Below are 14,780 nucleotides of genomic sequence, written 5' to 3'. Positions count from 1 at the left end.
GGGTATGTCTTTATCAGCAGTGTGAAAACAAACTAATACACTTGGCAAAGAACGTATAAGTCCCCAGAAGCAATTGCAACATAAAGAAAAGAGACAAATGGGACCTAATTAAACTAAAGAGCTTCTGCACAGCAAAAAAGAAAAAAAAAGAAAAAAAAAACAAAACAAAACAGTAGCAACAGGCTGAGACAATCTACAGAAAGCAAGAAAAATATTCACAAACTTGCATTCAATAAAGGTCTAATATCCAGAATCTATAGTAAACTTAAACAATTTAACAAAAACCAAATAACCCCATTAAAAAACAGGCAAAAGATACAAACAGGTAGCCTTCAAAGGAATAATAATCCCATCACCCAGGTCATGAGCATAGTACCTGATAGGTAGCCTTCCTAGAGATTCCTCCAGAATCTGTATTATTTGCACTCATTTCTATAATGACCATGTATTATTTTGTAATTTTAAAACAATCTAAATGAGGGCTTTAGCTAATATGTTGTCACTGTTTTGTTTTTAAATAGAGTAAAAAAATCCTGTTTTTTCCCACATCAGCAACTCACCTTCACCTAGGAACCTCTTTCATTCTAAGCCATGGTAGGAACTAAGCCACCAGAAGGCTACTTTCTTATTTATTTTTTAATTCTATTTTTGAGATGCAGTCTCACTCTGTCACCCAGGCTGGAGTGCAGTGGTGCGATCTTGGCTCACTGTAACCTCCATCTCCCAGGTTCAAGTGATTCTCCTGTTTCAGCCCCTTGAGTAGCTGGGATTACAGGCGTGCACCACCATGCCCAGCTAATTTTTGTATTTTTAGTAGAGATGGGGTTTCACCATGTTGGCCAGGCTCATGTTTTAAAAATATATATATATGTTTTATATATTTAAATGAGAGTCTGCGTATAATAACAAACTCCTTCTACCTTGAGTAATCAAGAAATCAGTGAACAAGTGTATCACTTCCATAGCTGCATAACTGCTTTGCTTTGGATTCTAGACACTAAAACCCAGTATTTCATCCCAATAATCATTCAAAAGATTTTTAAAGTTCCTAAGTATGTAAAGCACCATAGTGGCAGAGTTAAAGACAAACTACAGACTTAGACAATTCATATAATTTAAAATGTAATGTTTATAGGTTACTAGAATAAACTGTTTTGCTTTTATCTTGTTTAGTTCTTTGCCTTTTTGGGGGGGCTACATTTAATAATGGCATTTGCAGAGAGAGAGAAGTGGAGAAAAACCAGAAAGACCTGAAGAATTAGAGCTGGATGCAATGGTGCCCACCTATAGTCCCAGCTACTTGGAAGGCTGATGGGTAGAATCACTTGAGTCCAGGAGTTTGAGACCAGCTTGGCCAACAGTGAGATCCAGTCTCTTAAAAAAAAAAAGTCAGGCGGGAGCAGAGGCTCACACCCGTAATCCTAGCACTTTGGGAGGCCAAGGCAGGTGGATCACAAGGTCAGGAGAGATCGAGACCATCCTGGCTAACACGGTGAAACTTCGTCTCTATTAAAAATACAAAAAATTAGCTGGGTGTGGTGGCGGGCGCCTGTAGTCCCAGTTACTCAGGAGGCTGAGGCAGGAGAATGGCGTGAACCCGGGAGGCGGAGCTTGCAGTGAGCCGAGATTGCACCACTGCACTCCAGCCTGGGCAACAAAGTGATACTCCATCTCAAAAAAAAAAAAAAGTCTTGAAAAATTTACAAAGGATAAGACAAATTAGACCAAGTCAAAGAAAGAGAGAGAGAGAGAGAAGAGGAAGTGAGATAAAGAAGTGAAGCTGGGGATGGTGGCTCAGGCTTATAATCCCAGCACTGTGGGAGGCTGAGGCGGGAGGATCCCTTGAGCCCAGGAATTCAAGACCAGCCTAGGCAACATAGAGAGACCTTGTTCTCTACAAATAATAAAAATATTAGTTGGTTGTGGTGGTGCATGCCTGCAGTCCCAGCTACTCAGGAGGCTGAGGTTGGAGGGTTGCCGGAGCCTGGGAGTTCAAGACTGCAGTGAGCTATGATTGCATTACTGCACTCCAGCCTGAGCAATAGAGCAAGGCGGTCAAAAAAAAAGAAACCCAAACAACAAAAAATAAACCAAAAAAAAAAAAAACGAGGAGGAGGAGGAGGAGAAGAAAGAGAAGGACAAGGAGAAGAAGGAAGAATAAAGAAGCAGGGAAAGTGGAACAGAAAGTAAGGAGGGAGGGAGATGAGAGCTAATAAGAATTGACTAAGTTTTTCTCTGAGCCAACAGCTGCTATGGTTACATATCTTTAATCATACATTTGCCTACTGCTGCTAGGTCGTACACTGCTTTTCTTAATCACTTGTTGCCTTTGACAAGGCTGAAAGCAGTACTCTACAAGTTTCAAACCACAAACTCCAAAAGGCAAATACCTAGCTTTTTGAGTCTAGAAGGAAGGCAGACTGAAGAGGGTTGAGATTCAAGGAAACTCTAATTTTAGTCATATGAAATGAGTATTCCTTCTACCCCGCCCTCAAAGAACTCCTTGTACTGATTCTGCCTAGTCTTTTGTTGTTACTTTTTCCTTTTTATTTTTTTTATTTTTATTTATTTTTTTTTTGAGACGGAGTCTCGCTCTGTAGCCCAGGCTAGAGTGCAGTGGCCGGATCCCAGCTCACTGCAAGCTCTGCCTCCCGGGTTCACGCCATTCTCCGGCCTCAGCCTCCCGAGTAGCTGGGACTACAGGCGCCCGCCACCTCGCCCGGCTAGTTTTTTGTATTTCTTAGTAGAGACGGGGTTTCACCGTGTTAGCCAGGATGGTCTCGATCTCCTGACCTCGTGATCCACCCGTCTCGGCCTCCCAAAGTGCTGGGATTACAGGCTTGAGCCACCGCGCCCGGCCCCCACTTTTTCCTTTTTAAAATAAGAATATCCTTTTGACTGCCTAGTCTTTTGAAATGTAAGTCTTCAACACTCTTTCATCATATTTCCTGATCTCCAGAGAGTACAGTAAGATTGTGTATGTGGCTGGGCGCAGTGGCTCAAGCCTGTAATCCCAGCACTTTGGGAAGGGCCGAGATGGGCAGATCATGAGGTCAGGAGATCAAGACCATCCTGGCTAACATGGTGAAACCCCATCTCTACTAAAAAAAAAATACAAAAAACTAGCTGGGCGTGGTGGCGGGCGCCTGTAGTCCCAGCTACTCAGGAGGCTGAGGCAGGAGAATGGCATAAACCCAGGAGACAGAGCTTGCAGTGAGCTGAGATCCGGCCACTGCACTCCAGCCTGGGCGACAGAGCGAGACTCCGTCTCAAAAAAAAGATTGTGTATGTACATCTGTATTAGACACAAATCAATTAGAAAGTGTGTTGTGGGAAGTCAGGGACCCTAAACAGAGGGATTGGCTGGAGCCGAGGCAGAAGAACATAAATTGTGAAGATTTCAGGGACATTTATCAGTTCCCAAAACTGATACTTTTTTTTTTCTTTTTGAGGCAGAGTCTCGCTCTGTTGCCCAGGCTGGAGTGCAGTGGCCGGATCTCAGCTCACTGCAAGCTCCGCCTCCCGGGTTTATGCCATTCTCCTGCCTCAGCCTCCTGAGCAGCTGGGACTACAGGCACCCGCCACCTTGCCCGGCTAGTTTTTGTATTTTGTAGTAGAGACGGGGTTTCACTGTGTTAGCCAGGATGGTCTCAATCTCCTGATCTTGTGATCCACCCGTCTTGGCCTCCCAAAGTGCTGGGATTACAGGCTTGAGCCACCGTGCCTGGCCAATTAATACTTTTATAATTTCTCATGCCTGTCTTTACTGCAATCTCTGAACATAAATTGTGAAGATTTCATGGACATTTATCACTTCTCCAATCAATACTCTTCTAATTTCTTATGCCTGTCTTTAATCTCTTAATCACATTAGCTTCGTAAGCTGAGAAAGTACATCACCTCAGGACCACTATTGTACAAATGGATTGTAAAACATGTGTGTTTGAACAATATGAAATCAGTGCACCCTGAAAAAGAACAGAATAACAGTGATTTTCAGGGAACAAAGGAAGATACCCATAAGGTCTGACTGCCTGCAGGGTCGGGCAGAATAGAGCCATATTTTTCTTCTTGCAGAAAGCGAGTAGGAGAAATATCGCTGAATTCTTTTCCCAGCAAGGAATAACCCTGGGGAAGGAATGCATTCCTAGGGGTAGGTCTATAGACAGCCACTCTGGGAGTATCTGTCTTATGCGATTGAGATAAGGACTGAAATATGCCCTGGTCTCCTGCAGTACTCTCAGGCTTACTAGCATTGGGAAATTCCAGCCTGGTAAATTCTAGTCAGACTGGTTGTCTGCTCTTGAATCCTGTTTCCTGTTAAGATGTTTATCAAGACAATGCATGCACAGCAGGACATAGACCCTCATCAGTAATTCTAATTTTGCCTTTGCCTGTGATCTTTATTGCCCTTTGAAGCATGTGATCATTGTGACTTACTCCCTGTTCATACACCCCCTCCCCTTTTAAAATCCCTAATAAAAACTTGCTGGTTTTGTGGCTTGCGGTTGCCATCACAGTCCTACCAATATGTGATGACATCCCTGGAGGCCCAGCTGTAAAATTTCTCTCTTTGTACTCTTTCTCTTTATTTCTCAGATTGGCCAACACTCAGGGAAAATAGAACGTATGTTGAAATATTGGGGGCTGGCTCCCCCAATAAAAGTGAAAAGGTGAGTGAATACTATTTATTTGAACAGTTAAATTTTGACTCTGCTCAGGTCGTATCACATTAGTTTTATAAAAGATTTTTGCGAAATACTGGTTTTCCAGCACATATAAATAAATATGTAGCTGTCTACTCCTTTTCCTCTACTAGTCCACACTCCTTTCAACTTTAATTTCTTTATTCCTGCCTGTATCTTTCCAGCAAGCCGTAATTCAGAAGTGAGAAGACGTTAAGTACCACACAGTTAAATAAATTACCCAAGGACAGGGAGCTGAGTGGCTGAGTCATGGCTGAGACATAAGTCTTCCTTATGTTAGACACAGGGAATTACCAGTACCTACACAGAATTTTTTATAGCCAAGGAAAATTTTTTTTTTTTTTTTTTTTTTTTTGAGACGGAGTCTTGCTCTGTCGCCCAGGCTGGAGTGCTGTGGCCGGATCTCAGCTCACCGCAAGCTCCGCCTCCCGGGTTCCCACCATTCTCCTGCCTCAGCCTCCCGAGTAGCTGGGACTACAGGCGCCCGCCACCTCGCCCGGCTAGTTTTTTGTATTTTTTTAGTAGAGACGGGGTTTCACCGTGTTAGCCAGGATGGTCTCGATCTCCTGACCTCGTGATCCGCCCGTCTCGGCCTCCCAAAGTGCTGGGATTACAGGCTTGAGCCACCGCGCCCGAGCCAAGGAAAATTTTTATGCAACTTTTTTTTTCCTTTTTAGAATGAGTAGAGAACTACTGAATGCCATTTATGCCATTTAAAGACAGTAAGAATGATTTTTAAAACATTGGCAAAAACTATTGTTGTAATCATTAGAAAAAAACAGAGCATAATATTAAAGTCTTATTTTTCCAGCTTATAACATTGAATTTACTAATTTAGTTACATACTTATATTTAAAATCATACATAAATATATTTAGATTTACTGCTGTTAAAACTATGCTACTTTATTTCATTGATATGTATTTAAAATGTTATAAAATTTAATTTTTAATTTTATTTTTTATTTATTTATTTTTAATTTTTTTGAGACTGAGTCTCACTCTGTCGCCCAGGCTGGAGTGCAGTGGCGCGATCTCGGCTCACTGCAAGCTCCGTCTCCCGGGTTCATGCCATTCTCCTGCCTCAGCCTCCCAAGTAGCTGGGACTACAGGCGCCTGCCACCACACCTGGCTAATTTTTTGTATTTTTTTAGTAGAGATGGGGTTTCACAGTGTTAGCCAGGATGGTCTCGATCTCCTGACCTCATGATCCACCCGCCTTGGCCTTCCAAAGTGCTGGGATTACAGGCGTGAGCCACTGCACCCGGCCTAATTTTTAATTTTAAAGTTTAATGTATATATATTTAAAATCACATGAGTCTATTAATTTAGAAATATTGCTCTTTCTACTCTCTAATAAACCACTATTCTTTTAAAAATAAAAACTAGATCAGTAGTAAGCATGAAATCAGAACAGGAATTATCTACATTTCGTTATTTTAAGTAGTATCTTACTTCTTTGGTTCAATTTGGAATATGGCATAAAAGTAACATCTGAAGTAATGCTGAAAGGATAGCTGGTTTTGTTACACATACACACACAGATATATACATGTACATACACACATATTTCTATAAATGGAATAAAATATCATGAAAGCCTAGAGCAGTTTATTGGCAAGTATGTCCAATTTAAAATGAGTGCCTGGCTGGGCCAAGTGGCTCAAGCCTGTAATCCCAGCATTTTGGGAGGCTGAGGCAGGTGAATCACTTGAGGTTAGGAGTTTGACACCAGCCTGGACCACACGGTGAAACCCCATCTCTACTAAAAATACAAAAATTAGCCAGGCGGGCGGACGTAGTGGCATGTGCCTATAATCCTAGCTACTAGGGAGGCTGAGGCATGAGAATCCCTTGAACCTGGGAGGCAGAGGTTGCAGTGAGCCAAGATCACGCCACTGCACTCCAGTCTAGGCAACAGAGTGAGACTCCATCTCAAAAAATTTAAATAAATAAATAAATACATAAAATGAGTGTTTTATCCCTAAATATTTGAGGAACCTAAACCCAATTATGTGAAAAATATTTTTTACCTCTGATGCTGAGAAATGAAAATCGTATAGAAGACATATAAACTATCCTCAAAGGAATATTAATATTTTACCAGAAGATAAATATTAAATTTTCCTGAACTTTTATTACAATTCAATCTTGGGTAATATTTGAATACTAAATTATGCCATGTTACCATAAAATTATTTAAGGTTGCTCAAATGGACGTTTTCTTTTTGTTTTGTTTTGAGACAGAATTTTCGCCCTGTCACCCAGGCTGGAGTGCAATGGCATGATCTCAGTTCACTGCAACCTTCGTCTTCCTGGTTCAAGCAATTCTCCTGTTTCAGCCTCCCGAGTAGTTTGGATTACAGGCACCCGCCATCATGCCTGGCTAATTTTTGTAGAGACAGGATTTCACCATGTTGGCCAAACTGGTCTCGAACTCCTGACCTCAAGGTGATCTGCCCGCCTCGGCCTCCCAAAGCGCTGGGATTATAGGCCTCCCAGAGCCACCACATCTGGCCTGAATGCTATGTTTTAAAATATTATAGTTCATTTGGAATTTTGACATAAGTACATTTCTAATATAGGCTGTCCAGAAGATACATCACAATTTCATGAGCTATTTTACATTACATAGGGAAATCTATAATTTGTGATCTATAAATCCTGTCACCACAGATCTTTAGCAGTCTTTAAACTGTTCTTTTAAGAGAAAAGAATGCTTGCAGTTTCCTTATTTCATTTACCTGATATATTTTTCTCTACCTCAATAAAAACAGAAAGTGTGAAAAAGAGACAGAATCGTGAGTAATGGACCAAATGATAATAGGACAAATAGGTTTCCCCCTGTGGATTAATCTATATGTGGCATAGCCTTAAGCTTTTCCTACTTATTTGACAATATAATCAAAAGTTTAAAATCTGCACAAATCTTATAAATACAGAAATTCCATGTTTAGCAACTTACGGCACAAAAATAATCAGAGAAGCAGGTAAGGAGATGTACATAAGGATGTTCATTGTGATGTTTATAATAGTGAAAAACAATGCAACTTAAATGTGCACCATAAGGAATTAGTAAATTATGGTCGAGCCACAGTATGGAATACCAAACAGCCATTAATGATAACCAACTGCGTATTCATTGATTAATTAGGTCAAAAAAAGAGTAAGTACAGTTGTATGTGAACACATAGGAGAAAGATTAGAATATACATAAAATAGTGGTTATCATTCATTGGTGGAATTACCAATGATTTTTTTTTCTTTTTTCTTATTTGCATTTTCTAATGTTTTAATGCAATGAGATAAATTGCTGCACAAGAATGACAGGGGGAAAGAAACGAAAAGTAGATGTCAATGTGCATCACCTGGGAATTTATAGTCTTTCATCAAAATAAGTTATGCTTTAAATCTGACTAGAAATTGTTGAAAAAAATATTAATTATGTTGCAAAAATATGACACTGCAGAGACAGGAAGTCAACTTGTTTCCCCATTCCTGTCACTAACTGGAAAGAACCCTTCCTCAATTTCCAACAGATATTGAGGAGTACTTCTGAGTCTGAGTAAAATCACATAATTTTCCTCCTTTCTTTATGCTTTATAGCTTGTATAACTGTCCAGATAAGGTGGAGAATCTATGAGAAAGGGACACATAGTTCCGGGGATTGAAGTGATGATATGTAAAAACTGAAAGTTTCTTTTCCTACTATATCCTTTGGCCTACAGGCTAAAGAGCTACATGTTCACTTATGCTTTAAAAAAAAATTTTTTTTTTTTTTGACACAGGGTCATGCTCTGTCACCCACGCTGGAGTGCAGTGGTACAATTATAGCTCACTCTAACCTCGATCAGGCAATCTTCAGCCTTAGCCTCCTGAGTAGGTAAGACTAGAGGCACATACCATCATGGCCAGAAAATTTATTTTCTATTTTTTTTTGTAGAGACAGTGTCTTTCTATGTTGCCCAGGTTGACTTAATGCTTTTAATAAAGCATTAATAAGACAAAGCATATCTAAAACAGTTAAGGCTGGGTGCAGTGGCTCAAGTCTGTAATCTCAGCACTCTGGGGAGCAAAGGCAGGAGGATCACTTGAGCCCAGGAATTTGAGATCAGCCTGGACAATGTAGTGAGACCCCTATCTCTACAAAAAAACTAAAAAAAAAATTAGCCAGGTCTAGTGACATCAGTCTACAGTCCCAGCTACTCAGGAGGCTGAGGTGAGAGGATCACTTGAGCCAGGGAGGTTGAGGGTGCAGTGAGCCAAGATAGCACCACTGCATCCTAGCCTGACTGACAAAGCAAGACTCTGTCAAACAAATAAATAAATACATAAACTAGCTACACGTTTATGTTTTTTATATTCCCTGCACACTATTTTCATTCCTTTTTTTTTTTTTTTTTTTTTTTTTAAGATGGTGTTTCACTCTTGTCACCTAGCCTGGAGTCCAATGGCGTGATCTCAGCTCACTGCAACCTCGGCCTCCCAGGTTCAAGTGATTCTCCTGCCTCAGCGTCCCGAGTAGCTGGGATTACAGATGTCTGCCACCATGCCTGGCTAAATTTTTTTGTATTTTTAGTAGAGACGGGGTTTCACTATGTTGGCCAGGCTGGTCTCAAACTCCTGATGTCAGGTGATCCGCCCGCCTTGGCCTCCCAAAGTGCTGGGATTACAGGTGTGAGCCACCGTGCTTGGCCTCATTCCTTATTTATTACTTTCAACAACCCTACGAGATTAAGTGTTATTAGTCCAACTTTATAAAGCCTGGTTCAGAGATTAAGTAATTGACATTAGGTCCATAAGTAGTAGACTCAGGGTTCGATCCCAGATCTGTTTAATTCCAAAGTTCTAGCTCTTTCCACTACATGACATTGCTTGCCTTTCATTCAGAGGCTATCAACAGAAAAAAATATAAATTTAAAATAATGCCTTAGGGGTAACAAAATAATGGACAGCTGACTACAACTTCTAATCAGGTCTATCAAACTGCTCTTCAGTTAGTTTACACATTATAGGTTCATTTACAGGGTTGGTTAAAAGGTTAAGTAGGTTTCCATTACAGAATAATCTCTTCTTGACTGAAGAATTTTTCAAACGCCCATACATGTATCACTATTTTATTATTGCTATTGCAGACAAAATCTTAAAAGGAGAAAACACCTACTAACCAGAAACAGCAAATAGTTTATTATCAACAATGTAGGGGAAAAAAGTACAGTATTTTGTTCTTTTTAAATAAAATTAGTTATAACATAAAATAGAGAACTGTGTAAAGATCTAGGTTCAACACTGATTTAGAATTAAAAACTACTTAAAAAACTCATTATCAAGCCATGCACAGTGGCTCACTCCTGTAATCCCAGCACTTGGGAGGCTGAGGTGGGCAGATCATTTGAGGTCAGGAGTTCGAGACCAGCCTGCCCAACGTGTTGAAACTCTGTCTCTACTAAAAATACAAAAATTAGCCGGGTGTAGTGGCAGGTGCCTATAATCCCAGCTACTCCGGAGGCTGAGGCAGGAGAATCACTTGAACCCAGGAGGCGGAGGCTGCAGTGAGCACCACTGTTCTCCATCTAGCCTGGGCCAAAGAGCGAGACTCTGGAGACTCTGTCTCTAGCCTGGGAGACAGAGTGAGATTCCATCCCCAAAACAAAACAAAACACAAACCATTAACAGTGGCTGAGCGTGGTGGCTCATACCTGTAATCCCAGCACTTTGGGAGGCGAGGCAGGTGGATCCCTTGAGACCAGGAGGTTGAGAACAGCCTGGCCGACATGGCAAAAGCCCATCTGTACTAAAAATAAAAATATTAGCCGGGTATGGTGGCACACGTTCATAATCCCAGCTACTCAGGCAGCTGAGACATGAAAATTGCTTGAACCTGAAAGGCAGAGCGTACAGTGGGCAGCACTGCACTCCATCCAGCCTGGGAAACAGAGGAAGACTCTGTCTCAACAAACAAACAAACAAACAAAAAAACCACTAACAAGACTGAGCTAAGAATAACCTCTGTACTCTAACAAAGATCCAAAAAGCCAGTTTTCAACTATTGTATAATTAACCACTTAGGAACCTCAGGTATTTCAGAATATCTATTTACATTCTCAAACTGACATGCTAATTACATACCAATCCTGAGGTGCTTTACTTAGCTGAACTATGTAGTCTGTCTAGTCTAAGTTACCACATGTTTTTTAGTTTCTTCACTTAAAAGTACTTCTTCTTCCTGTTATAAAATCAACATATGTACATGGTTTTTTTTTTTTTTTTTTTTTTTGAGAGAGAGTCTCACTCTGTGGCCCAGGCTGGAGTGCATTGGCACAATCTTGGCTCATTGCAACCTCCGTCTCCTGGGTTCAATCAATTCTCCTGCCTCAGCCTCCCAGGTAGCTGGGATTACAGGTGTCTGCCACCACACCTGGCTAATTTTTTGTATTTTTAGTAGAGATGGGGTTTCGCCATGTTGGCAAGGCTGGTCTAGAACTCCTGAACTCAAGTGATCCAACTGCCTTGGCCTCCCAAAGTGCTGGGACTACAGGCATAAGCCACTATGCCTGACCTGAAACTAAAAATTTAAAAGCCAAAAATCTCTCCACTCAGAGATAAGCAGAGTTTGTATATTCACATATATCCTTTGGAAACTTCTGTGTGATTATGTGTGCATACTTATGTATTTACAAAAATGGAACTAAAAAATCCTTTGTATTATCTTCTTAAACTTTCACACATTGTGACCATATTTCCATGTCACTAATGGTATCCACAGTATGGATAATTAATCACCTACTGTTGAACATTTAGGCATTGTCTATTTTTTGCAACTATAAACAATGCTTCGATGAATATCCTTGAATTAAAATATCTTCTAATTCAGCCTTTTCAATAATTTAGGCCTGCCTTGTTACTCCTAATTTCAAATAACATAGTGTTGACATTATAATTTTAATGAACATAAATAACATATTAATTCATCTTTTTGAACAAAAAATTCTTACCTTGCAATAACAGATTCAATTGGCATGATATCAGGCACATAGTGAGCCATAGGGGAAACAAAGTGTCCATCTAAGATCTTACAATCTGATTGCTCTTCAATCTAAAAGAAAATCAAAACCAAGATGTATGCAAGAAAACTAAGATATCTTGGTCTATCATGGATGTTCTTCTTTTTTTTTTTTTTTTTTTTTTGAGACGGAGTCTCGCTCTGTAGCCCAGGCTGGAGTGCAGTGGCCGGATCTCAGCTCACTGCAAGCTCCGCCTCCCGGGTTCATGCCATTCTCCGGCCTCAGCCTCCCGAGTAGCTGGGACTACAGGCGCCCGCCATCTCGCCCGGCTATTTTTTGTATTTCTTAGTAGAGACGGGGTTTCACTGTGTTCGCCAGGATGGTCTCGATCTCCTGACCTCGTGATCCGCCCATCTCGGCCTCCCAAAGTGCTGGGATTACAGGCTTGAGCCACCGCGCCCGGCCTATCATGGATGTTCTTCTAATAAAAAGTTCTATTCAATTAAAATCATGTTTTCAGCACCTACCATGTAAACTTTTTGTGCCACTGTACTTTATTATTAATTATTCTATGTGCATAATCATTGAGTGTATTATAGGGTACATGTGATGTTTTGATACCAGCATACAAGTTGTAATGATCAAATCAGGGCAATTGGGGTATCCATCATCTGAAGCACCTATCATTTCCTTGTGTTAGGAACATTCCAATTTCACTCTTATTTCAAAATATACAATAAATTATTGTTAATTATAGTGACTCTATTATGCTATCAAATACTAGATCTTATTGATTCTAACTGTACATTTGCACCCGTTAATCATCTCCATTCTATCTTCCCCTCCCTGCTACTTTTCTTAACCTCTGATAATCATCAATCTACTCTTCATCTCCATGAGTTCAATTTTCAAAAATATTTATCTCCCATGTATGAGTGAAAACACATGAAATTTGTCCTTCTGTGACTGATTTACTTAACACAATGTCCTTCAGTTCCATCCATGCTGTTGCAAATGACAAGATTTCATTCTTGCTTATGATTGAATAATATTTCACTGCATATTTGTACATTTTCTTTATCCATTCATCTGCTGGTGAACACTTAGGTTGATTCTGCATCTTGGCTACTATGAACAGTGCTACAATAAACATGGAAGTGCTCATATCTCTTTGATACAGTGATTTCCTCTCTTTTTCATATATACCTAGTGGGGGGATTGCTGGGTCATACGGTAGTTCCAGTTTTAGCTTTTGAGGAAGTTCCATACTGTTCTCCACAGTGGTCATACTAAGTTACATTCCCACCAACAGTGAACGAAGTTTCCTCTTCCTCTTTCTCTACATCCTCACCAGCTTTTATTATTGCCTGTCTTTTGAATAAAAGCCATTTTAACTAGGGTAAATGATATATCACTGTAATTTTGATTTGCATTTCTCTGATGATTAGTGATGCTGAGCATTTTTTCATATACATGGTTGGCCATGTGTGTCTTCTTTTGAAAAATGTGAAATGTCGGCCAGGCGCGGTGGCTCACGCCTGTAATCCCAGCACTTTGGGAGGCCAAGGCAGGCGGATCACCTGAGGTCAGGAGTTCGAGACCAGCCTTACCAACATGGTGAAACCCTGTCTCTACTAAAATACAAAAAATTAGCCAGACGTGATGGTGTGCGTCTATAGTTCCAGCTACTCAGGAGGCTGAGGCAGGAGAATCACTTGAACCCAGGAGGCAGAGGTTGCAGTGAGCCAACATTGAGCCACTACACTCCAGCCTGGCAACACAGCAAGACTCCGTCTCAAAAAAACAAAAGAAAAATGTAAAATGTCTATTCAGATCTTTTACCCATTTTAAAATCAGATTATGATTTTTCCCTATTAATTTATTTGAGCTCCTTATATTCTGGTTCTTAATTCCCTGTCAGATGAGTAGTTTGTAAACATTTTCTCCGATTCTGTGGACCACTGTGGTTTTTAAAGACATGGTTCCTGCCTATAGACATTTCTTTTCCTTCCATATCCTTTACTATAATCTAGTTGAGAAAATAAACTATAAATAAATCACATTCATACACTGACATGCAATAACTCAAAATAAACTACTAGTTAAGAGAATTCAACAACATTCAACAGTATAAAAATAATTGTTTGCAAATTTCAAAAATAAGTTACCATAATCAAATAAGGGTTGACATCAAATATATTACAATGGTTCAGTGTCAGGCAATCTGATGTAGAGTCATGTCAACATAGTAAATAAGAAAAAAACGTAATTTCTATATATATAAAAAAAGCATTTGCTAACATTCAACACCTAAACTTATTTTCCCCTCTAATAAGCATTTTCTTTTTGTAGAGACAGGATCTCACTGTGTTGCTCAGGCTAGTCTGGAACGCCCGGCCTCAAGCCTCCCAAAGTGTTGGGTATTAAGGCATGAGCCATTGTGTCTGGCCTAATTATTTCTTAAAAATTTCAGGTCAATAGTAAAAAAATTAAAGTAGCATTGAATTACCACATATTTTCATTCAAATCAGAAACAAAAACGTATCTGTGGATGATGTATATATCTAACTTTTTAAAAAATTAATTAACTAATTAGTTAATTTTTGGGGAAATGGGGTCTCACTCTGTCACCCAGGCTGGAGTACAGTGCTGCCATCCTGGCTCACTGTATGCTTCACCTCCCAGGGTTCAAGCAATCCTCCCACTTCAGCCTCCAGAGTAGCTGGGACTACAGGCATACCACCACACCCAGCTAATTTTTATTTTTTTTTGGTAAAGACAGGGTTTTGCCATGTCGCCCAGGATGGTCTCAAACTCCTGGACTCAAGCAATCTGCCCGACTTGGCCTCCCAAAGTGCTAGGATTACACGCTAGCTTTTTTTTTTTTTTTTTGGAGACGGAGTCTCGCTTTGTCGCCCAGGCTGGAGTGCAGTGGCCAGATCTCAGCTCACTGCAAGCTCCGCCTCCCGGGTTTACGCCATTCTCCTGCCTCAGCCTCCCGAGTAGCTGGGACTACAGGGGCCAGCCACCTCGCCCGGCTAGTTTTTTTTGTATTTTTTAGTAGAGACGGG

General features: G+C 40.4%; 1 protein-coding gene across 1 annotated transcript in view; it reads right to left on the bottom strand.

Moving 5' to 3' along the window:
• ABHD18 (abhydrolase domain containing 18) overlaps positions 1-14,780 on the bottom strand; it is a 70,126-nt gene that overhangs the window by 31,186 nt on the left and 24,160 nt on the right. The window contains exon 4 of the mRNA XM_025386463.1: positions 11,701-11,801. Coding sequence (XP_025242248.1) covers positions 11,701-11,801 — 101 coding nt within the window. The remainder of the gene's footprint in view (positions 1-11,700; positions 11,802-14,780) is intronic.

Source organism: Theropithecus gelada, chromosome 5, assembly GCF_003255815.1.
Source record: "Theropithecus gelada isolate Dixy chromosome 5, Tgel_1.0, whole genome shotgun sequence".
Classification (NCBI taxonomy): Eukaryota; Metazoa; Chordata; class Mammalia; order Primates; family Cercopithecidae; genus Theropithecus; species Theropithecus gelada.
Note: the sequence above shows the minus strand (reverse complement) of the source record. Positions and strands in the feature narration are given on the sequence as shown.